The following is a 24,897-nucleotide window of genomic DNA, read 5'->3' as shown; positions in this document are numbered from 1 at the left end:
CCCTATTTGAGTTGGTTACTGAAGTTTTGATTCTTCTGACATCAAGGTGTTATCCTTGCAGTGCTACATGGCGGCATCAAAAACACGTCTTTTTAAACTCTGTTATTCTCCAGGTGATAAATAGAATTACCACCTGGAGAATAATGTTTAAAAAGATGGGCTTTTGTTTCATGGTGGAGCTTGGGATCAGTAAAAGAATTGCAGTTTCCTAGGTGGTGCAGTGGATAGAGTTTAGGCCTGGAGTCAGGAAGACTTATCTTCCTGGGTTCAAATCTGGCCTCAGACACTTACTAGCTGTGTAACTCTCGACCAGTCATTTCACCCAGTTTTCCTTAGTTTCTTCGTCTGTAAAATGAGCTGGAGGAGGAAATGACAAACCACTCCAGTATCTGTCAAAAAAACCCAAAAAACAAACCCTAAATGGGGTCACAGAGAGTTGGACATGCCTGAAAAATATTATCCACCCCATATTTCCTCCTCCTTTTCAATTCTGGTCCCTGTTTGTTGTCTATCTGTACATGCACAAATACACACACGCACAAGATTCAACAAGCTTTCCATCCAACCATTTGTCATAGTCTGGGCAATAGGCATTCTTTTTTTTTTTTTTTAAGTGAGGCAATTGGGGTTAAGTGACTTACCCAGAGTCACACAGCTAGTAAGTGTTAAGTGTCTGAGGCCGGATTTGAACTCAGGTACTCCTGACTCCAGGGCCGGTGCTCTATCCACTGCGCCACCTAGCTGCCCCAATAGGCATTCTTTATCCACTTGGTTTTTCCTCTGTGGGTTGCTAAGGCTGCTCTCCTTTAAGTGACTCTGAATCTTTCTGAGGAGGTTATGAATAGTCTGGCCCTTGATGCAGTAACTATAATGTCATCTGCATCTCTAGGGAATTCATCTTCTATTTGGACTTTATACCAGGCATCCTCCATGACATTAGCAAGTACCTTTGATGTGCAAGTGTCCATGGCTATTTTATTCTTCGCTCGATGTTGGCAAAAGATTGTTGTCGGATGACTTGTTGTTGAACAAGGTTATTTCTGTGGTTACATCTATCATGGAATCTATTCTAATCGTATGTATGGGAGACTTTGTTGGAGGAGAGTCCCCAAGGCTGTATTTTGCTCCACTGAGTCAAATGGTTTTTTGTAATCATCACACAATAGACACAAGAGGATATTGCACATTCTCCTCCTCCCAGTCAGCTGTGTTACTGTGAAGATGTGCTCTACTGTGGACAATCATCTATGAAAGCCTGAGTGTTCCCTTCTCACTCTTTCACTTGAGGATACTCAGTCCACATGTGGACCGTTTTCATGAAGATGCTCCAGTAATGTCAAAGTACTCACTGAGATAATAGTTGCTGATGTCTTCTCGGTCAGCCTTTTTTGAAAATAAAAACTGAGGTCTGTAATTCTAAAGGAACCTTCCCTTTGAGATACATATTAAAATGGGCCCTCCAACATGGATCTCCCCGATATGTTTTGTGGGTTTTTTTTGTTTTTTTGTTTTTTTGGCAAGGCAATGAGGATTAAGTGACTTGCCCAGGGTCACACAGCTAATAAGTGTCAAGTGTCTGAGGACAGATTTGAACTCAGGTCCTCCTGAATCCAGGGCCAGGGCTTTATCCACTGCGCCACCTAGCTTCCCTCTCCCAGTATGTTTTTTGGTTAGGGATAATCTTTCTTTCCCATGTCATCTTCTTAGGTATCATTTTTGCTTCCCCAGATACCATGGAGTGCCTAGTGACACTGTCCTGGGCATGGGATGATGAGGGTAGATTTCTTTTCTTTTTTTTTAAATTAAAAAAAATTTCTTTTTATTTTTTTTTTGAGTATAGATTTCTGTAGAAACACTAGCTGACTTGTTCCATTGTAAATATGGCTGTTGTTCCTCCAATTTAATTTTGGAGATAATTTGGTTTGACTGGGTCATGTGCCATTTTTTTTTCCTATAGGATCATTTTGCTCTATACTGCCTTTTATTGTTTATTTCTTTGTTTTTGAAGTGATACTGTTTTTAATCTTCTGTCACCTGCTTCTGTAATGTTTTGCAAACGAGCTTGTATTCTAAATCTGTATTACTTTTGACTGCTCTATCTCTCTGCTTGATCCGAGTTTGCTGGTTAAGGAATTTCTCTAGGCTCTTTTGGCAACTATTTTTATATTAGTTAAATTTCTCTAACAAATAGTTATAATAAGAATCAATGTTTTTTTTCTGTTTCCCATATTTAGAGTTATATTCCTTCTTAATAATTGGCTAATTAGACATTTTCTTTCCCTCTACCCAATTCAGTTCAATTCCCAGGCATTTATTAATGAACTATTATGTGCCAGGCACAATGTTAGGCCCTAGAGACATAAAAACATCTAAAAAGTCTCTGATCTCAAGGAATTTCCATTCTACTAGGGGAAAACAACACGAACACATTAATAAATGTAAAATATAGGCTCTTTCTGACTCTCAAAGTAAACTAATATGATTGGGATATAGATTAATTGCATGAGGGAGAATAATGTGAAATTGAATTAGCTTGTAACCAGATTGTGAAGGGCCTTAAATGCAAACAAAGTATTTTTATCTTAAGAGGTAATAGGGGGCAGCTAGATGGCGAAGTGGATAGAGCACCAGTCCTGGATTCAGGAGTACCTGAGTTCAAATCCAGCCTCAGACACTTAACACTTACTAGCTGTGTGACCCTGGGCAAGTCACTTAACCCCAACTGCCCCACAAAAACATAAACAAAACAAAACAAACAAAAAAAAGAGGTAATAGGCAGGGGGCAGCTAGGTGGCACAGTGGATAAAGCACCAGCCCTGGATTCAGGAGTACCTGAGTTCAAATCTGGCCTCCGACACTTGACACTTACTAGCTGTGTGACCCTGGGCAAGTCACTTAACCCCCATTGCCCCACAAAAAAACCCCCCAAAAACAAAAAACAAACCAAAAAAAAGAGGTAATAGGCAGCTAGGTGGCACAGTGGATAGAGCACCGGTCCTGGAGTCAGGAGTACCTGAGTTCAAATCCGGCCTCAGACACTTAATACTTACTAGCTGTGTGACCCTGGGCAAGTCACTTAACCCCAATTGCCTCACTAAAAAAAAAAAGAGGTAATAGGGAGTTCCTAGAGCTTCTTGAGCATGATCAATCGAAGGACAGGCACCTGTGCTAGGTGCTAGGGTTACAAAAAGATACAAAACCCAATCCCTGTTCTCAAAGAGTTCATGATCTAATGATCAGCCTGGGCTTTATGAATATCAATTTGGCAGCCATGTGGAAGTTGGATTGGAGAGAGGAGAGACTGAAAGCAGCACGCACAATTAGGTGGCTATTGAGGCAGCTAGATGGTATAGTGGATAAAGCACCAGCCCTGGATTCAGGAGGACCTGAGTTCAAATCCAGCCTCAGATACTTGACACTTTCTAGCTGTGTGACCCTGGGCAAGTCACTTAACCCTCATTGCCCCGCAAAAAAAAAAAGAGAAAAAAAACCAATTAGGAGGCTATTGTGACAGTCCAGAGGTAATGAGGGGCCTCATGAACCAGGATGCCGGTCACATGAGTTGAGAAAGGGATGGATGTAAGAGATGATGCATGGGTAGAATTGGCTACTGGCCACTCATCGGATATATTGGTTATGGGAAAGTGAGAAGTCAAGGATGACTCTGAGGTCATGACCCTGATTTACTAGAAACATGTGATGGTGTCCCTGTTGGAACTGTAAAGTTGAGAGGAGAGATTGTCTTAGGGAGAAAGATGAGTTTAAACATATTAACATTATTAAATAATAGTTAATAATAATATGTTATGGGGCGGCTAGGTGGCGCAGTGGATAAAGCACCGGCCCTGGATTCAGGAGGACCTGAGTTCAAATCCGGCCTCAGATACTTGACACTTACTAGCTGTGTGACCCTGGGCAAGTCACTTAACCCCCATTGCCCTGCAAAAAATAATAATAATAATAATAATATGTTATTATGGCACAACTTGAAGTCCTATATAAATCTTGAAGTCCTATATAAATGTTTGGTTTTTATTGTTGTCCAACAGGAACATGTGGTGATATGTACTGAACTCAACAGAGAGTTTTGGGCCTGGGTAGTTAGATTTAGGAGTCCTCTGCCTAGAGGGGAGCTGATAAACCCACCAAGGGAGACAATAGAGAGATTAGAAAAGGGGCCAAGACAGACTCTTGAGGACAGCCACACTAAGGGGCTGCAATGTGGATGAGAATCCTGTAACAGAGACAGAGAAGGAGCGGTCAGACAGGTAGGAGGAAAACTGGAAGGAGCAATAGCAGTAAAACCTAGAAAGGAGAGAGTTTCTGCTATGGAGAGGTCAACAAGGACAAAGTCTAAGAAAAGGCCATGGGATGACCTTGGAAAAGTCAGTTTCATTTGAGTGAGGTCAGAAACCAGATTGCAAGAAGCTGAAAGTGGAGCAGGGGTCAGCCAATGGAGGCAATGAGATTAGATAGCTTTTTTTTCCCTAGGAGTTTGGTTATAAAAGGAAGGAGAGATAGGATGACAACTTGAGGAAATGGTACAATCAAACAAAGTTTTTCTTTCTTTTTAAAGGATGGTGGAAATCTGAGCATGTTTGTAGACAGTAGGGAAGGAGTCAGAGGAGGAGAGATTGAACATTAGGGAGAGAGGGGATGACCAAAGGGACAAACTCTTTGGGGGATATAGCGGTTGTTGCTCCAAGGAGAGCACTGGTCCTGGATTCAGGAAGACCTGAGTTCAAATCCAACCGCAGACACTTGACATTCACCAGCTGTGTGATCCTGGGCAAGTCACTTAAATCTCATTGCCCTGCAAAAAACCAACCAAACAAAATGAAAACCCCAAAAAACAATTCAACAAAATGAATTTATCTATTTACATGTTGTGTTCCTTGGTACGGCATACGCTTTTGGAAGGTAGGCACTCTCGTTTTTGTCTTTGTATTCTTCAGTGCCTCAAACCTAGTGGGTGCTTTACAAATGCATGGTCAATAGTATTAAACGTCCCACCGTGTGCAGTGTGCCATTGTTCTGTATCCTGACTAGCTGTGTTCCTGTCTCCCCTTCCCTAGGAGCGCCTAGCAGTGTTGGAAAACCAGGCTACTCAGATCCGGGCCCAGGCTGTCCAGGAATCTGAGCGATTGGCTCGAGAGAAGAACTCTTCCCTGCAGTTGTTGCAGAAGGTACAGTGGGGCTGGGGGGTGGGGGTGGGGTGGGGCAGGGATGAGGAAGGAAGAGGCTAGTTGGGGAGAGGAGTTAGGAGCTGAGGGGTCAGGGTTGGGATGAACCAGAAGGAGCCTTATCCAGATGTCTCTCCCTCTTGTATCCTGGCTACCCTGGACTCTAGGAGAAGGAGAAATTGGCAGCATTGGAGAGACGATACCATTCACTCACAGGGGGGAGGCCTTTCCCTAAGACAACATCTGCACTCAAAGAGGTAACTGGGTTCTGGGGCTGGAGAGGGTATGGGACGCTCCAAAGCCAGAGATTACCCTGAGGACGGTCCTCATATGTTTACCTCTTAATGTCTAAATGTGGTTTGGAAAATGATTGTGTGTGTATGGGGCAGTGGGGCTGGGGATGCAGGCATTTGACTTGGTTCTATATTAAACCAGATGTTTGGGAATAGAGCATTTAGGGCCTGGGTTCCTAAGTGCTGCGTTTTAGTCATCCTTCTTATCCCTGAAGGAATCTATTGGTCCTGGTACCCAGGCTGCCCCATGGGTGACATTGTTGAGGAACCCTAAAGCTCTGCAGTATTGAGATGCTGATGGATGGAAGATGAGATTTTTTTGCCTAAAGAGGCAGCTCAGAGACTTGGGGAACAGGGCAGATGGTATGAGGTGTCATGGAGCTGGGTTCCCTGGTATTGGAGGCTAGTTAGTCACCCTTCCCAGGTCACTGGACGTAAGGTCTGGTTTTTATTTATTTTTATTTTTAGAACTCTTATTAAGGGGGGCAGCTAGGTGGCGCAGTGGATAAAGCACCGGCCCTGGATTCAGGAGTACCTGAGTTCAAATCTGGCCTCAGACACTTGACAGTTACTAGCTGTGTGACCCTGGGCAAGTCATTTAACCCCTATTGCCCCGCAAAAAAACAAAACAAAAAACCGAAATCTTATTAATATCTTTTGTTTTTGCATCACTGACATTTCCCTATGTGTAGAACTATCTCCCATAACAAACAATTAAATGAGGGGGGAAATTCAGCAACGTTACCCAATGTATATAAAAAGTCTGACATTCGAGGGGCAGCTAGGTGGCACAGTGGATAGAGCACTGGCCCTGGATTCAGGAGGACCTGAGTTCAAATCCGGCCTCAGAAACAACACTAACTAGCTATGTGACCCTGGGCAAGTCACTTAACCCTCACTGCCCTGGAAAAAATAGAGTCTGACATTCTACATAGAGTTCCACATCGGTAGATACCCACCTCTTTGTAGAAGCAGGGGAGGGACAAGTTTTCAAATCTCATCCAGGCTGTTGCCTCCCAAGTAGGCACTGGGGCCTTTCCCAAAACACAATCATAAACTGCATTTCTTTCTTTTTTGTTTTCTTTTGTTTTTTTGGTGAGGCAATTGGGGTTAAGTGACTTGCCCAGGGCCACACAGCTAATAAGTGTCAAGGATCTGAGGTCGGATTTGAACTCAGGTCCTCCTGAATTCAGGGCTGGTGCTCTATCCACTGCGCCACTGAACTACCCCCATAAACTGCCTTTCTATCAGTGCTTTAAGGTTTACAAAGACCCTGCTGGGGTAGGGAGTTCAGGTCTTATTGTCTGTCTCTATGTTAGTGATGAGAAACCTGATACTTAGAAAGTTTAAACCACTTGTCCTGGGTAACACAACTAGCTGTGTTCAAGTCCCTCCAGGTCTTCTGAATCTAAGAGTTTTCTTTCTTCTCTGACTGCCTCAGGACACCCGGCATGACTTACGGGCCTATGTCCATGTGCCTGGAATGGGACCACTAGCGCTGGTCAAACCCCGGGCTTCACATACGCTTAGCTCCCTATCATTTCTCTACCTGTCTCCTCCCTTCATACTATGACAGCCCCTCCCCTGGCTTCTTCCTACCCCCCCCCTCACAGTAGGCCTTGGGCCTGGGGTTGGTGACTGAACTGAGCGTAAGAATGTGAGGACCCCTTACTCACCACAACCCCTCTCTGTAGGATGAACTGCATATCTCTGAGTCCTCAGAGCTGGGGCTGGAGACTGACCCTTTGGGCTCCTTGCCCAGGCCTTTCCCGCCTGGGGCCGCTGCTGGCCCCCTAACCCCACCTGCCTCCACCCAGCTCTGCCCCAAGACACAAGAGGTAATCACTGCTAACTGCATGCCCACTGCCTGTGCCTGCTTGGCCCCAGAGAAAGAACAAACACAGTGGTGTTGGTGGCAAACATAGTGATGGCTTTGGCTCCAGAATTTGGAAATCTGTGTGTGTGTGTGTGATTCTTTTCCTAACATGATGTGTCTGGCTGACCCATGCCAAACCAGCATGCCAGTTTTTGTTTGTTTGCTCACATTTTGTATTTCATTCATCTATCTCAAAGCAAAAAAAATTTCTCCCAGTTCTTCCTCTTCTCTTGTGATTTCTGGTATGTGGCCTGGTTGGTCTGTCACTGGTCAGGGCACCTGTCACCGAGGTACCCTGCCATCTTCTCTGCCAGGATCTCTAACTGATCTCTGCTTGGGGTCTCTTCCTTAGAGTTTTCTCATCTTCCTGATGTGCCTCTTGCCTTTACCTCCTCCTTTCCCCCATCTTCTCTAGGGTAGATGGGGGTCTGCGATGGCTCTTGGTGGTATATTTGCTAGTTTGCTGAGGCTACATGTGTGTGTTCCTGATATTGTGGGTGCCCACTATTTTTCAGGCATGTGAACCTTGGAGAGACCTTGAAGGATGGGTTCTGATTTTCAGTGGGCACTGAGCGGCATGCTTATAGGCTTCCTATTGTTAACCCAGGACAAACCCAATGCCCAGTCTGGAGGGCTACAGTTCCCTATATCTAGGAGGTTAGAAGCCAAGGTGACAAAGCCCAGTGGCATGAGGACTGGGTATCTTTGGTCAGAAGAGCTGGGTGTCACCAGGCTATGGAGACAGAAGTGGCTCTTAGGAAGGTGCCAGGGTTCCCATCCCATGGTGGATCTTGTGGGGGAAACTAAGCAGTTTCCATCCCTCTTATCCCAACTCTGGATTTGGTTGTGGCTGCCTGGCATGGACTGTTGGGCCTTTGGCTTGGAGTGTTGGATGCCTGGTGCCAAGGCATTGTGCTGCTAATCTCTTCTCCCTCCTCCTCCTCCTCCTTGTTCTTGCCATGTGGTCTAGGAATATGTGAGTCTGGCAGATGTCCTCCAGCTCTGTGCCCGCTTGGACCCCAGTGCTTCTGCTCCTCCCCCCCATGCTCTCACTCTTTCCCTGCCTGCCAATGAGGTACCCGCCACTGAATCTGCCCACTGATGTTCATTGTGTGCCTAGCGGACCCCCAAAGCATCCTAGGCTTCTCTGGATCTCACACCCAAGGAGACATCAGTAGTGCTTCAGCAAACTACTTCCCAAAGGGGGCATGACCGTATGCCCCCAAAGGGGAGGGGCAGGGGTGCCTTGGCATGGGGCTGGCATGGGGTGGGTTGGAAATAGCCATTTTCTTTTTTCTCAGGGCATCTCAATGCTTGGTCAGCAATTAGTGGCATATGGAAGGTCCTAGACCTCCTACTGACATTGCAAGAACACCTCAAGGGGCATAGGAAACTCCAGCTCACCGGGTGCCCTGTATGTCCTAGGAATTACCAGCTGGCAGACAAACTCCTCCTGCTTGGTCCTTCATCTTCTTTCCTTTCCCCATTGCCAGCCTACTAGGGGGCTTAACTTGGGCATTGCCTTTCTGCTAACTTCTTGCTTTCCCTCCCATGCCTTATGCCCCCAAGTATGTGACGCTTGAGCAGCTAAAGGAAATGTGGGGCAGTGGCCAAGCAGGCACTGTGCCCATGTCCCCAGCCCCCACACTCGGCCCTCCCCTCCCAGGCTCTGCCTTCCGAGCTGTGCCTCAAGTCACCTGCCTTCCTACTCTGCCGCCATCCTTCTCCTCTTCTACTTCCTCCTCCTCCGTCTTGCCCGAGGTTTGTGGTTTCTGTATTGTTGCTTCTTCTCCCTGTCTCCTCCCCTTCCCATGCAATCATCCATGGGTGTGTCCATGTGTGTGCCAATGCTGCAGTGTGGCTCTTGGGGCTGCCAACATCAGAAGCTTTCAAGCCTACTGGGATCAGCTGGCAGTGCCCAGAGCACATGGGGTCTGACTGGTGGGTGCCATCTTGAGCGTACGGGTATTTCTGTGGTGATGGGGGTTCTGTTCCCAAGGCCTCTGCTTCTCTCAGCTCTCTGTGTCTTCACTGTGATAGCTTTCTCATTGTGTTTCTCTTTATATTCCTTTACTTCCCACCCTGCTCTTTCCTCACTTTCGTCTTTCTACTTCTCTCTTCCTGATCCCTTCTTTCTTCCCCTTCTTTCTTATTTTTCCCCTTTTTCTTCTTCCCTTCCCTTCTTTCTCCCTCTTTTTCCTGCTTTTTCTTCTCTTCCTCCTCTCTCCTGTTTTTCTTCCTTCCTTGCCCCCCTCCCTTGTCCTCATCTTCCCTCCCTCTACATTCCTCTTTCTTTCTTTCTCCTCCCCTTCTTCCCTTCTCCCTCTCTTCCCCCTTTTTCTCCAGATGGAGAAGCTGTTACTTCCTGCCCTAGACTTAGAGCAGTGGTACCAGGAGCTCATGGTGGGGCTCGGGGCTGGCCCAACTGCCTCCCCCCACTCCTCCCCTCCACCTCTGCCCGCCAAAGCTTCCCGACAGCTGCAGGTAACACCTCCCTCCCCCTCCCTCCTCCTCCCTCAATTCAACCCCGACTCCAGCTCTGTTCCTTTCTGCTCTCTCTTATTCCTGGTGAGCTCTCACCTAGGACTAAATTGAGCATCCTTGGCTGAGAAGAATGGAGATGGGGCAAGGGAATGGGGCTCCAAGGACCATGAGGTTCTTCTTCCTCTGGGGATGGGGTTGCTCCTCAGGAAAAAGCCAGGAAGAAATGGCTTCAAGGAGTGAAAGGTCCCAAGGGAAGTGCCAAGTTGACATCTCTTCTAAGGGATTGGAACCAGGGTGGGAGGGAGGCTATGGATCAATTAGTCGAAAGGTATTTATTCATTGCTCAATGTATTACCAACACCATGCTGTCTATGTGAGATGGATTCCACGCTGGCACTTCCCTCTGAGCCCTGAATTCCAAATACTAGATGATTTTCAGTTACATTGATGGTTGGCATTGGGGTTGGGTTGGGGTGGGAGAACTTGCCTATCCAGCATAGCTGTGAGTAGGAGATTATGTTCTCTACAGCTGGTGCTTCCTGGATCAAACTGGTGACATCTTATTGTCCTATGATGTCCAAGTGAGACCAAGATAATCAATTATTAATTATCAGATTGATCAATTGATTAATCATTAAATTGTTAAATTTGTTGAGCTCGTCTATGTGCCTGATAGGCACCAGGACTAATGACAAAATCAAAACAGTCCCTACCTTCAAGGAGCTTACATTCCAACTGGGGAGACAATATATATATATATATATATATATATAAAAGATGGAGGCAGCCATTACACATAAAATGGTCTGGAGTCCTTGATAATTCAGGTAGAGAATTAAGTCCTGCTGAAAACCTTAGAGGGCATAGCTTTGGGCAAAGGAGCAGCTGCCTATGAAGAGCCCCCCAGTCCTCTCACCCATGGGCCTTCTACCAATCACTTCAATGGTCCTTGCATCCCACCATTGAAGACTCATTCCTTTGTGCTCAGAGAAGTCTGGGAGGATGAAGACTGAGGTTAAAGGCCACTGGATTTTGCAGCTGAGTTCATCGATTGGGAAGAGCAGTTTCAGTAGACTGGCAGGATGGATAAGAAGGGCATGCGGTAATTGTAGACGACTCTAGGATTTTGGCAGTAAAGGGGAGGAAAAATAAGAGGGTAGCTTGAGGGAATAATAGGACCTAGTGTGGGGGCAGCTAGGTGGCGCAGTGGATAAAGCACTGGCCCTGGAGTCAGGAGGACCTGAGTTCAAATCCAGCTTCAGACACTTGACACTCACCAGCTGTGTGACCCTGGGCAAGTCACTTAACCCCCATTGCCTCACAAAAACAAAACAAAACCAAAAAACCAATAGGACCTAGTGGTGATCTTTGAAGGATGGTAGTGATTTAGGCATTTAGGAGGCAATAGGGTCTTATGAAGAGATTGAAAATGATGTGGGGGGAGGGGAAATGATGTGAGGAGAGTGGATGATCAAAGACAAGTTCCTAGAGAAGAGAGGGAGGGCATGAGATTGAAGGTGCAAGTAATAGGGTTAGCCTTTAGCCTGGGCCAAGAGAAGAGCCATCCTAGAGCCCAGGGCAAAGGAGGTGAGGACAGGCAAAGGTGTTAAGGGGAACTTCAGTTTTGAAGTAGGAGAAATGAAGGAGCTCTTGGTAGATGGTATTAGCTTTCTGATTAAAAGAAGAAGTCATCTGGGGCAGCTAGGTGGCGCAGTAGATAGAGCACCGGCCCTGGAGTCAGGAGGACCTGAGTTCAAATCCGGCCTCAGACACTTAACACTTACTAGCTGTGTGACCCTGGGCAAGTCACTTAACCCCAATTGCCTCACTAAAAAAAAAAAAAAAAGAAAAGAAAAAAGAAGAAGTCATCTGCTGAGAAATGAGGGTGGGTAGCACTGGGGACTTAAGAAAGAAGGTTTGGGGGCAGCTAGGTGGCGCAGTGGATAAAGCACCGGCCCTGAATTCAGGAGTTCCTGAGTTCAAATCCGGCCTCAGACACTTAACACTTACTAGCTGTGTGACCCTGGGCAAGTCACTTAACCCCCATTGCCCCGCAAAAAAAATAATAAAAAAATAAAAAGAAAGAAGGTTTGGAATAGATGCTGTGGGGATTGTTTCATCCCCATGAGGTATCAAATAGAAACACAGAATTGGGAACGAGATTTAAGGAGGCATTGGTTCCAGTCTGTCTACCTGGACAGGAACCACTGCTATAAGATCTCCAACAAGTGGGCATCCAGCCTCTGCTTAAAGGTATCTAATGACCAGGAGCTCACTACCTCCCCAAACAGCTTATTCCATTTATGAGTACCTCTAAGAGGTCTGAACTTATCTTTTCAGCATTGACCCCATTACTCCTAATTCTGCTATATGGGGACAAGAAGAAAACAGTCTTAATTACTCTTGGAACTTTGTGAGCCTTTAATAACTTGGTGTGAGTTAGTTTATCAGATCTTTTCCAGGACCCTAACTCGAGTAGGTCTGAACAGGGATCAGGACTCGGAGAGAGGCCTGTATCAGGAGATACTGCTCAGGGAAGTCGAGCTCCAGTGGGGAGGTAGGGACCAAAGTTAGGAGACCTGAGGATGCTGGGCCCTCTGAGGGGAGTAGAGAGGTGCTGTCAAAGAGGCCAGGTGGGAGAAGACAAGGAAGACAAACTTCATGTGTTCTGGAGCCTTGCTAGGGACCGGCCCATCCTGGCTTTATTGGTTGGCACTGACCAGAGGCTGCTCTGGTGAGAGGCCAGCCCCTCTGGGGTCTGAGTCCCCTTGTATGATGATGGTTGGTTGAAGTGGGGGCTCAAGTTGTGCTGAGTGGGCTCTGTTCCTCTTTCCCAGGTTTACCGCTCCAAGATGGAGAGTGAGGCAGGCAGCCCCCTGCCTCGTACCCGCAGTGGGCCCATCCCTTCTTCCTCTGGCTCTTCATCCTCTTCCTCTCAGCTCAGTGTTGCTACCCTGGGCCGAAGTCCCTCCCCTAAGGTCTGGGACTGGGGGGCCGGGGGTTAGTGAGGGAAGGTAAAGGGAGAAGGGGTTACCTTGGAGCTCTAGAGAGGGTGCACATGCGTGTGCACGCGTGTGCATGTGTGGCTGGTTTGTATTCACATTGAGCATGGGGTGGATGCAATCAGAATCCTCAGAAGAGTTTTCTGGGAAAGGGAGAAGTGGTGCTAAGAAGGATGAGGGGTTGGGAAGGGGTTTTGGCCCCCCTGCCAGTACCCTGATGTGCTTAACTCCCCACCCCCAGAGTACGCTCCTTACCCAGAATGGCACGGGGAGCCTGCCCCGCAACCTGGCGGCCACACTACAGGACATTGAGACCAAGAGGCAGCTGGCCCTGCAGCAGAAGGGTGAGTGCTTCCCGCCTTTGCCCTGCCACCCCGCTGTACTTACCTTGCTCCTTCCCTGGGATGCTTTTATTTTTAAAAATTTATTTCTTAAATTTATTTATTTAACTCATCTAATTAATTAATTAATTGGTCAATTAATTTGATTGTTTATTTACTTAATTGAGTAATTACTTAACCTGAGCATTTAACTAATTAACTGATTAATTTAATTGTTTTATTATTTAATTTATTTTTTTAAAAATTGGGGGGTGGCAGGGTAATGAGGGTTAAGTGACTTGCCCAGGGTCACTCAGCTAGTAAATGTCAAGTGTCTGAGGCCGGATTTGAACTCAGGGCCTTCTGAATCCACGGCCAGTGCTTTATCCATTGTGCCATCTAGCTGCCCCCTGGGATGCTTTTATTTGAGTTAGGCCCCTAGCCAACAGAAGGAGGGATTTAGGATACATTTGTGTACATGTGTGTATACATGGATATATATGTGTGTGCCTATCTACAGATACACACATTTAGATAGATAGATAGATAGATAGATAGATAGATAGATAGATAGATAGATAGATAGATAGATAGATAGACAGATAGACAGATAATTTACATACAGAGATATATGTGTGTATTATGAACTTCCTGACAAAAAGGGGGGCAGATTAGGGGTCAGTAGGAACATTGCCTTGTAAATAGTAGATATTTAAACTGAACTGACCAAGGATATAGCTTCTTCCGTAGAAGAGCCTAACTAACCACTGGAGTTAGTTAGGTGCAGCAGCTTGGGAAGCCCTCAGGGATGGCTTCCTGGACTCTACTGTGGTGACCCAGGAATCCCTGTTTTCTGTGTGCCCTCCCTTCCTCGTCTCCCACGTCCCACGTTTTGGAGTCTACGAGTGTTTTGAAAGCCCACGTCTGTACCTTTCTCTCCTCTTGTCCCTTCTGTGTCTCCTTTCTGCCACCCCCATCCTCTGTCCGGCTGTCCCCGTGCCAGGCCAGTCACTTCCTGCAGAGCCCCCGCCTCTCGACGACACAGCAGGTAGAGCGGTGGGCACTATGGACATTGCTTCTGGCCCAGCGATTCCTCCCTTCCCCCTCGCCAGCTGCATGACAGCGGGTCTTCCTCCCTCTCGAGGCCCCACGCCAGGGCCCTTGGCTCCTAGGGCCGATGACTCTCATGCTAAGTTTTGTGGGGTATTTTGGGCCCTGGCCACGGAGGGTCGTGGAAGTAGCCTCTACCCTGAATCTTTGGGGGGCATTATGCCTCTCTCCTCTCTCCTCAAGTCTGACCCCTGTGTCTGTCTCCTGTCAATTACCCCTTTCCTTCTTCTTTCATTCTGGCTGCCGCTGCACCTCCTGGGCAGGGCCTGAGCAAGGCCTGCCTGTCCAAACAGGGAGTCTGCCTGTGACTGGCGTTGCTTTCCCCACCCCCTTTCCCCCAAGGGAGGCTGATGCATGTGCTTTACCCAGCCTCCCTTGCTCCTGGCTGCAAGATGGAAGAGGCTGGCCAACTGTTGACCACTGGGAGGGTCTGTGGGATGGACATTGATGGATGTGGAGGCAAGATGCGGGCAGGAAGCTGGGGGAGCTGGGGGAGCTGAAGCAACCTGAGGGAGGGCTCCCCGGGGAGAGCTGCCAGGGCCAGTTGCTGCCAGTGTTGAGCTCTGTCCCCAGGAGGCCCTCTGCAATGATCCCACCACATTTATCCAGGGAGCTGACAGTACGCTCCCATCTGGGCACCATGCCCACCATGACATCCTCTCCTCCGTGCAGGGCAGCAGGTGATTGAGGAGCAAAGGCGGCGGCTGGCTGAGCTCAAGCAGAAAGCGGCGGTGGAGGCCCAGTGCCAGTGGGAGGCCTTGCACGGGGCAGCCCTCTATCCCCCAGCCTCCTCAGGCTTCCCCCCACTCATGCACCACTCCATCCTGCATCACCTGCCGGCCAGCCGGGATCGGGCAGAGGAGGGGGAGCATGCCTATGACACATTGAGCCTGGAGAGTTCGGACAGCATGGAGACCAGCATCTCCACAGGGGCCAACTCTGCCTGCTCCCCCGATAACATGTCCAGGTAACGCCTGCCATGGGCACTGCCCCAAATACCCAGCCTCCTACTGCTCCACCCCCAGTACCTGCTGTCTCTGTTTGTCTGGTCACTAGCTCATGAGGATGGCCCAGGCCCCTTAGCCACCTCTCCTTTTCCCACCCACAGTGCCAGTGGAATGGATATGGGGAAGATTGAGGAGATGGAGAAGATGCTGAAGGAAGCCCATGCGGAGAAGAGTCGACTCATAGAATCTAGGGTGAGCCTTGTGGGGGAGATGGACTGGATTGGGAGTGGGCAAGAGAATCGAATAATAGCTGGACCTGGGGTCAGGACATCCTGAGTTCAAATCCTTCCTCAGATGCTTCCTACTATGCAACCCATGGCAAGTCATTTAACTCCTATTTGCCTCGGTTTCTTCATGTGTAAAATGGGATAATAATAGCATCCATCTCCCAGGGTTGTTTTTTGTTTGTTTGTTTTTTGCGGGTCAGTGAGGGTTAAGTGACTTGCCCAAGGTCACACAGCTAGTAAGTGTCAACCAGGGTTGTTGTGAGGGTCAAATGAGATAATATTCATAAAATGCTTTGCGCATAGTGCCTGACACATAGTAGGTGCTTGATAAATGCTTGTTACCTCCCTTCCTGTTCCCTTTATACCCTGGCTTCTTGAATGGAACTGGCAAATGATTGGACATCCTTGTCAGAACCCCGACTCTGTATGAAAAAGAAGGCAAAACCTTCTTCCCTGCTTTGGAGCGGGGGGAGACTATGGGCGTGGAATACTACCTAGACCATAAAAAGTGGCTGATTGTTTTCTTTTGCCAACTGTTTTTTCTCTTTTTTAATCTTTACTATAAGGGAAGCCTCTCTGAGAAGGGGAGAAGGGAAGGCTCTATTTAGGAATGAAAGTGAAATAAAAACAAAAGATATCAGTAAAATAAGATTAAAAATAAGAAAAAAACAAAGTTAGCATGAGACTGGTTCAGGAGAGGCTGTCAGTGCTCTGGGAGTCCCTGAGGAGTCACTTCTTTATCTATCATCTATCTATCTATCTATCTATCTATCTATCTATCTATCTATCTATCTATCTATCTATCTATCATTTATCATCTATCTGTCTATCTATCTATCATTTCTCTCTATCATCTATCTATGTATATGTGTATGTATGCATGTATCTATTATCTATCATCTACCTATGTACCTATCTACATATTTATATATATATATCATCTCTATATATGTCATCTCTCTCTATGTATGTATGTATATGCATGCCTGCATGTATGTATCTGTTATTTCTCTATCATCTATGCATGCATGTGTCTATCATCTATGTATCGATGTGTGTATATCTGTGTATACATGCATGTATGTATATCTCTCTATCATTTATATGTGTATATAGGTATCTATCATCTCTATCTTCTATCTATGTATGTATCTATCTATATATCTGTCGGTCTATCTATCTATCAGTTGGCATGGTTAGAAAAAGCCGTATGGAGGAAGGTAGGGTTTGGAGGGATGGGAATGCCATCTTTGACCAGCCAAGCCCACAGAGCGGGCTCTGTACTCTACCTTGAGAATCTGGGTGAGTTGAACAATTGGACAACTATTTATTAAGCACCTACTTACTATGTACAAGGCACTGTACAACATACTAGAGAAGGGAGGGAGAAAGTACAGAGATAAATAGGCAAGAGCCCTCCCCTCCTGGGAGCATCTTACCTCCCCCTCCAAATATCTGTTTGATGGCCTGAGGGAATTCTTCCAAATTCATTTGAAGGAGGAACATGAAGACATGAATTCAGGTGCAGGTGTGCTGGGAAAGGGTCTACCATCCTTCAAAATCTTGTTCCTCTCTTCCTCTGAGTCTGGGGGAAGGGTCCCAAGAGAGGGATGGTATGGTGATGAAACCCTAGGAGTGTTGTGAGCAGGCTCAATCATGCTCTGTTCGCCAGACCAAGGGTGAGGTGTGGGATAGCATTCTCCAGAGGAAGTACGCCCCACCTTGGGGGGAAGTGGCCTTCTCCTTCCATCTACCCCTAATGTCTGCATCCTGAAGCCATCTTGGCTGACTTATGTGAGTGATGAGTCTGGTCGCATTTCTGTTTTGCAATTTTGCAAAGTAAGTCTTGCCAGGTATGAGCGATATTATCCCCATTTTACAGATAAGGAAACTGGGGCTTAGATGAATTGATTTGCCCAGGATTACAGAACCAACAAGTAATGGTGCCAGGACTTGAATGAGGTCTTTGGTAGTGGCCCAAGTAAAAGAAGTAAGGGGCAGCTAGGTGGCGCAGTGGATAGAGCACCAGCCCTGGATTCAGGAGGACCTGAGTTCAAATCCAGCCTCAGACACTTAACACTTACTAGCTGTGTGACCCTGGGCAAGTCACTTGCCCTGCAAAAACAAACAAACAAACAAACAAAACACAAAGGGGCAGCTAGGTGGTGCAATGGATAGAGCATCAGCCCTGGAGTCAGGAGGACCTGAGTTCAAATGTGGCCTCAGATCCTTGACACTTACTAGCTGTGTGACCTTGGGCAAGTCACTTAACCCCAACTGCCTCACCAAAACAAAACAAAACAAAACAAAAAACAAGTAAAAGGAGTAGACCACGCAGGGCATAAGAGTTGGGAGGAAGGTTGTGATACCCCCCTCCCAAGTCACCTGAGAGGCAGGAGGTGGTGATGAGTGACTCTGGGACCTTACCCTCCTTCCTGCTCTTCACTGAGGTCACAGGAACGGGAGATGGAGCTGCGGCGGCAAGCACTGGAGGAGGAGCGCAGGAGACGGGAGCAGGTGGAAAGACGGCTGCAGAGTGAGAGTGCCCGGAGGCAGCAGCTGGTGGAGAAGGAGGTCAAGATGCGGGAAAAGCACTTCTCCCAGGTGTGTGGGCAGTGTGGACAGAGAGGTAGGACCTGAACCATCTCAGTGGTGAGCCAGAATAGAACCTACATACATGTACAGGTTTGTGCAGATACACATGTCGACATGCACATGTGTGTGTTGCATGTATATATGTACATATTGCATATGTGTGCATATATGCCCACAGCTCTATGTAAGGGATAAGAGTTGGACCCATAATTTCATGGGTGTGGTAATTCCTGGACAAGGAACTTCCTCTGACCACCACAGGTGGTCAACTTCCAGTCTTAGAGAGTTCCCTGCAGCACTGAGACTTGTTTAAAGTCACAAGGCCCTTCCATGTAGAAGTAGACTTAAACCCAGTTCTTTCTGGATTCCAGGCCACTTCTCTAAGCACTATTCCTTACCATCTCTTCATACTCCAATGTAGCAGACCCTAAGACATACTTTTCTTTAGGAGAAATTGCCTGGCACTTTGTCCATATCTCACTGGTGGTATTTCATGTCCTTTGGGAGAATAAGGAAGGTTTTGAGTTGCTTCCCCCAGTCTCCTAGAATTGAGTGTCTATTGGTCCCAGGGCCCCCTTTTCCTATGGAATGGGGCTTTAAAATTCAGCTACGGGTATTGGCTTCTACATTTTGTTGTCATTCTCTTTGATTAAATTATTGATAGTTTTTATGATTGGTTGTTTGACCTATCTATTCTTTAGGCTGAGATCATTTAGTTTCCAATTAATTGTTAATCTATCTTCCCATGGACCTTTATTAAATGTAATTTTTATTGCATCGTGATCTGGAAAGGATGCATCTAATGTTCCTGCCTTTCTGCATTTGATCATGAGGTTTTTATGCCTGGATACATCATCGATTTTTGGGTAGGGTTCTGGCTTCCATATTTTAAAAGGGCCTCTGACAACCTGGAGTCCATCAAGAACCATGTCCTATGAGATTCTCTTCAAGAAACTGGGAGTATTTAGCCCAGAGAAGAAAGAACTGTGGGGATGTGTGATAGCTGGTCTTCCCCACATATTTGAAATGTGAAAGAGGGATTACATTTGTTCTGCGTGGCTCCAGAGGGGAAAAGGAGGAGCAATAGAGGTGTGTGATAGGGGAAAAAAGTGTATTTGTAAATAGGTTTAATTTTTTCATTTTTTTTTTGGTGAGGCAATTGGAGTTAAGTGACTTGCCCAGGGTCACACATCTAGTAAGTGTCAAGTATCTGAGGCCGTATTTGAACTCAGATCCTCCTGAATCCAGAGCCAGTGGTCTATCCACTGCGCCACCTAGCTGCCCCTGTAAATAGGGGGGGTTTTTTGGTGAGGCAATTGGGGTTAAGTGATTTACCCAGGGTCACACAGCTAGTAAGTGTCAAGTGTCTGAGGTTGGATTTGAACTCAGGTCCTCCTGAATCCAGGGCTGGTGCTTTATTCACTGTGCCACCTAGCTGCCCTGTAAATAGGTTTTTAAAGTGGGGTAGCTAGGTGGTGCTGGCCCTCAATTCAGGAGGACCTGAGTTCAAATCTGGCCTCAGACACTTGATACCTACTAGCTGTGTGACCCTGGGCAAGTCACTTAACCCTCATTGCCTGTCAAAAAAAAAAAGTGGGGGCAGCTAGGTGGCGCAGTAGATAGAGCACGGGCCTTGGAGTCAGGAGTACCTGAGTTTAAATCCAGCCTCAGACACTTAACACTTACTAGTTGTGTGACCCTGGGCAAGTCACTTAACCCCAATTGCCTCACCAAAAAAAAAAAAAGTGTATTTGTAAATACGTGTATAGTGGATAGAGAGCTGGCCCTAAAGGCAAAAGATCTGTGTTCAAGTCCTGCCTATGATGTACTTAAGTTCTTAGTGTTCTGGGCAAGTCTCTAAGTCTCTACATTGCAGAGAAAATACAGATCTGCATCAACAGGAGCTCCCAACATGGAAGGAATCACAGGTGCAATCCATTATAAAGAAAAAAGGACTTCCTAACAATCAAGAATTATTTAGGTAGTGAGTTCCCTGTTACTGGAAGTATTCAGGCAGTGTATAGGTGATCACCTTTCAGGGATGGCATAGTGGAGATTCATCATTGGTACAGGAGGATGAGTCAGATAACCCCTAAGTTTTCTTCCAACCCTGAGAGTCTTCTTTTCTTTGATTATCTTGTGGACTTTAATTAGATGACTCAGTTAAATTTTCCTGGTTAAATTGTCAAGTTTGAGGCCTAACCAGAAAACCCTGTTTCTTTTAGAACTTAATCTCTAAAATCTTTCTGAAATGTGGATCTGCTTTTCCTGCCTTAGTAAGCAGAATTTGGGAGGGTCCTTTCAGGGTTCAATGGGCCGTGTTCTGAATATCAGTGATGGTTGTGCTTTATCTGTTGACCCTGTGGGAGATAGTGATGAATCATTGCTGACTTTAGGGCAAATCCTAGGAATTGCTAGGTTTTTTGTAAAATAGAAGAGCCTGATCTCAACTAAATTGTTATCATTTGCATCTCTCCTAAGAGGAGATTATTTTAAAAAAGAAAAAGAAAAATCCAACCAAAGATAGAAATTAGAATCTTAGAATGTTAATTGTGCTGGAAAGGACCTTGTAAATGATCTAGCCCAAGACATTTATTGCATAGATGGGGAAACAGAAGTTCAGTGGTTATTTGGATGCTGTTAATCAAGGTTTTTCTGCCCTACTTATAGTGAGGAACACGTTAGAGTAGATAAGTACAGTAATCATGTTAGAAAAACTATGGGTTTCTGTATTCAGCCTATTGTTCCCAAGTAGTTTATAACTCTCCTCTCCTTTTATTCTTCCCTTTAGCTATTGGTGTGAGGGAAGGAGGAAAGAAAGGTTAGGGGTGGTTGTCTCCTCATCACATGTGGAAAAGTAGAGACCTAGAGAGGGTCAGTAGTTTGTCCAAGGTCACACAGCAAGTCAGGGATGGAGTCAGGAAGTCATCCCTCATTCTTAACTGAAAGGCTTGTGAAGAACCAAATGGTACTGTTGGGGATGGAATGGGTGAGGACCACAGAAGCTACTTGAGAGTTTTGTCCTGTGAAGGAAGATAAGTCCCAATAAGGAATGAAGGAATATCTTTGCAATCCATCCACTCTTGCCATCTTCTCCCATCCCATAGGCACGGCCCTTAACTCGATACCTGCCAATCCGGAAGGAGGATTTTGACCTGAAGACGCACATTGAATCATCAGGGCATGGTGTGGACACCTGCTTGCACGTCGTGCTGAGCAGCAAGGTATGTTTGTACATGAGAGTGGGGAGACTTTCACCCCTTCCATTTTAGACACAGCTGGGGACCTCCAGAATGAGCATTTCCCCTCCCATATCTCAAATCCCCAGAGATTTCTGGTCAAGCATCCTTGTGGGGTGAGGGACCATGTTGAGGGCACTCGTAAGGCCTGGAAACACGAAGGGAAAAACCACCTAGATTTGCTCTGACTTGAGTTGGATTGGGTTCAGTGGTCCTGGGGGACTTTGGAGGCATATGACATAGGGTAAGCCACATTGTCCAGTGGACAGAGTGTATACTTTGCTGTCAAAGATTGTCGTTGTTGTTTAGTCATGTCCAACTCTTGGTGACCCCATTTGGGGTTTTCTTGCCAAAGATAATGGAGTGGTTTGCCATTTCCTTCTCCAGCTCATTTGACAGATGAGGAAATTGAGGCAAACAGGGTGAAGGGGCTTGTCCAGGGTCACACTGCTAGTCAGTGTCTGAGACCAGATTTGAACTCAGGTCTTTCTGGCTCCTGGCCCAGCACTCTATCCACTGTGCCACCTAGCTGCCCTCAGCATCAGAGGACATGCATTCAAATCCTCACTGCCATTTCTACCTTAAGCAAGTCACTTAATTTCTGTGGTCCTCAGTTTCCTCAACTGTAAAAAGAAAGTATTGGACCAGATGAACTCTAACCCTGCAATCCTCTCCCCAGCCATCTTCTTACCCCATAAGGAAAGGAGTGTGAGGATAAGATTCAGGTGTTCATTCCCCCCACCCCAGGCCTGCTCCTGTTCTACCTTTAAAAGATACCAAGGGGACAGCTAGGTGGCATAGTGGATAGAACACTGGCCTTGGATTCAGGAGGACCTGAGTTCAAATCTGGCCTCAGACACTTGACACTTACTAGCTATGTGACCCTGGGCAAATCACTTAACCCTCATTGCCCCCCCCCCCAAAAAGAAGCCAAGGACTTGTTGTGGTCTGGGGAGGGGTGGGGAGAGGGGTATCTGCTGGTTTGACATCTCCTTATCTCGGTTTCTCCCAAGGTCTGCCGGGGCTATCTGGTCAAGATGGGTGGCAAGATAAAATCGTGGAAGAAGCGTTGGTTTGTCTTTGACCGGCTCAAGCGCACCCTTTCTTACTATGCTGGTAAGTCATGCTCTTCTGCAGGCTCACATCCACAACCTCTCTTCCTCTACCAACTCCACATCCAGTGAGCTGGGCAAATCCCTGGGAAGCTGGACCACAGGGCTCAAGCCTCCCATGCCCTTTGTGGCCCTGGAGAGATGCAAGAGTGTAGTTTCCTTGCTATGCCCTACTATTTTATAAGACTAGAAATCAGGTTGTTGTTATTATTATTGATAATAATAATGGTAATAATCACTAACATTTTTATATAACATCTATTGTGCCAGGCCCTGTGCCAACTACTTAACAAATAACATCTCATATAATCCTCACAACAATCCTGGGAGGGAAGATGCTATTATTATCCCCATTTCATAGATGAGGAAGATGGGGCAAACAGAGTTTAAATGACTGGCTGAGGATCCCATAGCTAGTCAGTTTCTGAAGCTAAATTTGTACCCAGGTCTTTAGGACCTGAGGCCTGGTGCTCCATCCACTGCATCAGCCAGCTGCCCAGGTTGATCTGGATTTAAATTCTACCTCAGATGTTCACTACCTATGTGACCCCGGGCTAGTCAGTTCGCCTCACTGAGCCTCAGTTCTGTGATCTGTAACTTGGAGATAATAATACTTAATTTACCAACCTTGATAGAATTATCGTGCATGTGTGGGGAACGTTTTTTTCAATTTCCAGAGAATAACTTTTTTTTGAGTAGCAACATGACATAATGGATAGAGAGTGAGCCTTTGAATCAGAATGAAGCCACATTCAAGTCCTGCTTCTGACATATGCCAGCTCTGTGATTCTGGGCAAATCACTTGCCTCTTAACTCTTTAAGCTGCAGAACAAGGGCAGATGTGCCCTGAGAGAAGGAGAGGGAGTTTCCTCCTCATGAAATCAATCACAGGTCTATCCCTACCCCCCAAAAAGACCAGGCCCTATATATTTCCAAGAAGGGTAAAAAAGACTCTTGTGGACAGTAACTCCCAGAGCATGCAATGTCCAAACCTTGCTTAAGGTCCACAAATACCTTGCTCAGGGTCTGGTCAAACTCCATTGGAATCTCCAGGCCTTCCCCAAGCCCTCCAAACACATTGACACCCAGTCTCTGGTTTTGCCTGACAAATTTTCACTTGAGAAGGTGGCATCAGCCAAACACATCAACAAATCACAAAACTCTCTTTAAAAAGTGATATTTGGGGCAGCTAGGTGGCTCAGTGGATAGAGCACCGGCCCTGGATTCAGGAGGACCTGAGTTCAAATCTGGCCTCAGACACTTTACACACTTACCAGCTGTGTGACCCTGGGCAAGTCACTTAACCCCAATTGCCTCACCCCCCCCCCAAAAAAAGTGATATTTGGGGCAGCTAGGTGGTGCAGTGGATAAAGCACCAGCCCTGGATTCAGGAGACCTGAGTTCAAATCCGGCCTCAGACCCTTGACACTTACTAGCTGTGTGACCCTGGGCAAGTCACTTAACCCTCATTGCCCCACCTCTCCCCCAAAAAAAAGAAAAGAAAAGAAGAAGCGTCATACATGTACATAGCTTCTTTGGGGGGGGGGGCAATGAGGGTTAAGTGACTTGCCCAGAATCACACAACTAGTAAGTGTCAAGTGTCTGAGCCTGGATTTGAACTCAGGTCCTCCTGAATTCAGGCCCGGTGCTTTATCCACTGCGCCACCTAGCTGCCTCCCATGTACATAGCTTCTTACATAGAACACAGAAGTCTAAGTTGGCCTTATTGGCCATTGGATGAAGACTTGGGCCTAGGCCCTCTGCCCTCTACAATTCTAATTGACTCCCTTCAGTTTTCAGTTTCTTTGTTTGTAAAATGGGCAGGTTGAACGAAGTGATCATCCCAGGTTCCTCCCAGTTTTAAAACTATGATTTTGACTACACAAAGTTTTTTTTGTTTATTTTCTTTTTAACCTATGTCTGGGCTCTTGATAGTGTTGCTGACATTCTGAGCCTTGATTAAAAACTGAGAGACATAGTTTCTGAGTAATTTAATCATTTTATTACTAGGTCAGCAGGTTATTAACAAAAGGATGGTCATTTGGCCATCTCTCTTAGACCAAAGAGCCCTAATGACAGTGGGTTTACAGCTTAGATGTCCTTTGAAGAGGAAGTATTCCTGAAGGCTGCCTACTCAACTCTCCTTAGTCAAATGGGAGGTGGGCTATCTTGGGATACGGGACTGAGGTCACTCAAACCTTGGTCAAAGAGACATCAATTTCCATATCACCTGTCTTGATAACAGGTAGAATCATCCTTTCCCTGGCAAACACAATGAGCAGGAACATACCCATTAGCCCAAACTTAGAATTTCTTTCTTTCATTTTTTTTTGGTTTTTTTTTGGTGAAGCAGGTGGGGTTAAGTGACTTGCCCAGGGTCACACAGCTAGTAAGTGTCAAGTGTAGATAATTTATTTCTGAAGACTGAAATTTTGCATCTCGGCCATGG

At 46.4% G+C, this 24,897-nt stretch overlaps 1 protein-coding gene across 11 annotated transcripts in view; it reads left to right on the top strand.

Annotated features, from left to right (window-relative positions):
• Positions 1-24,897, top strand: part of PHLDB1 (pleckstrin homology like domain family B member 1) — a 65,650-nt gene that overhangs the window by 37,335 nt on the left and 3,418 nt on the right. For 6 of the 11 annotated variants that reach the window (XM_043992580.1, XM_043992581.1, XM_043992582.1 and 3 more), the window contains 12 exons: positions 5,076-5,186; positions 5,351-5,440; positions 7,171-7,314; positions 9,699-9,836; positions 12,674-12,814; positions 13,080-13,182; positions 14,162-14,206; positions 14,941-15,235; positions 15,377-15,467; positions 17,960-18,106; positions 21,205-21,321; positions 22,350-22,452. In XM_043992580.1, coding sequence (XP_043848515.1) covers positions 5,076-5,186; positions 5,351-5,440; positions 7,171-7,314; positions 9,699-9,836; positions 12,674-12,814; positions 13,080-13,182; positions 14,162-14,206; positions 14,941-15,235; positions 15,377-15,467; positions 17,960-18,106; positions 21,205-21,321; positions 22,350-22,452 — 1,525 coding nt within the window. The remainder of the gene's footprint in view (positions 1-5,075; positions 5,187-5,350; positions 5,441-7,170; positions 7,315-9,698; positions 9,837-12,673; positions 12,815-13,079; positions 13,183-14,161; positions 14,207-14,940; positions 15,236-15,376; positions 15,468-17,959; positions 18,107-21,204; positions 21,322-22,349; positions 22,453-24,897) is intronic. The other 5 variants (XM_043992586.1, XM_043992587.1, XM_043992583.1 and 2 more) reach the window with 4 other exon arrangements.

The sequence above is a fragment of the Dromiciops gliroides genome, chromosome 3 (genome assembly GCF_019393635.1).
Source record: "Dromiciops gliroides isolate mDroGli1 chromosome 3, mDroGli1.pri, whole genome shotgun sequence".
Lineage (NCBI taxonomy): Eukaryota > Metazoa > Chordata > Mammalia > Microbiotheria > Microbiotheriidae > Dromiciops > Dromiciops gliroides.
This window is presented reverse-complemented; position numbering and strand designations above follow the sequence as displayed.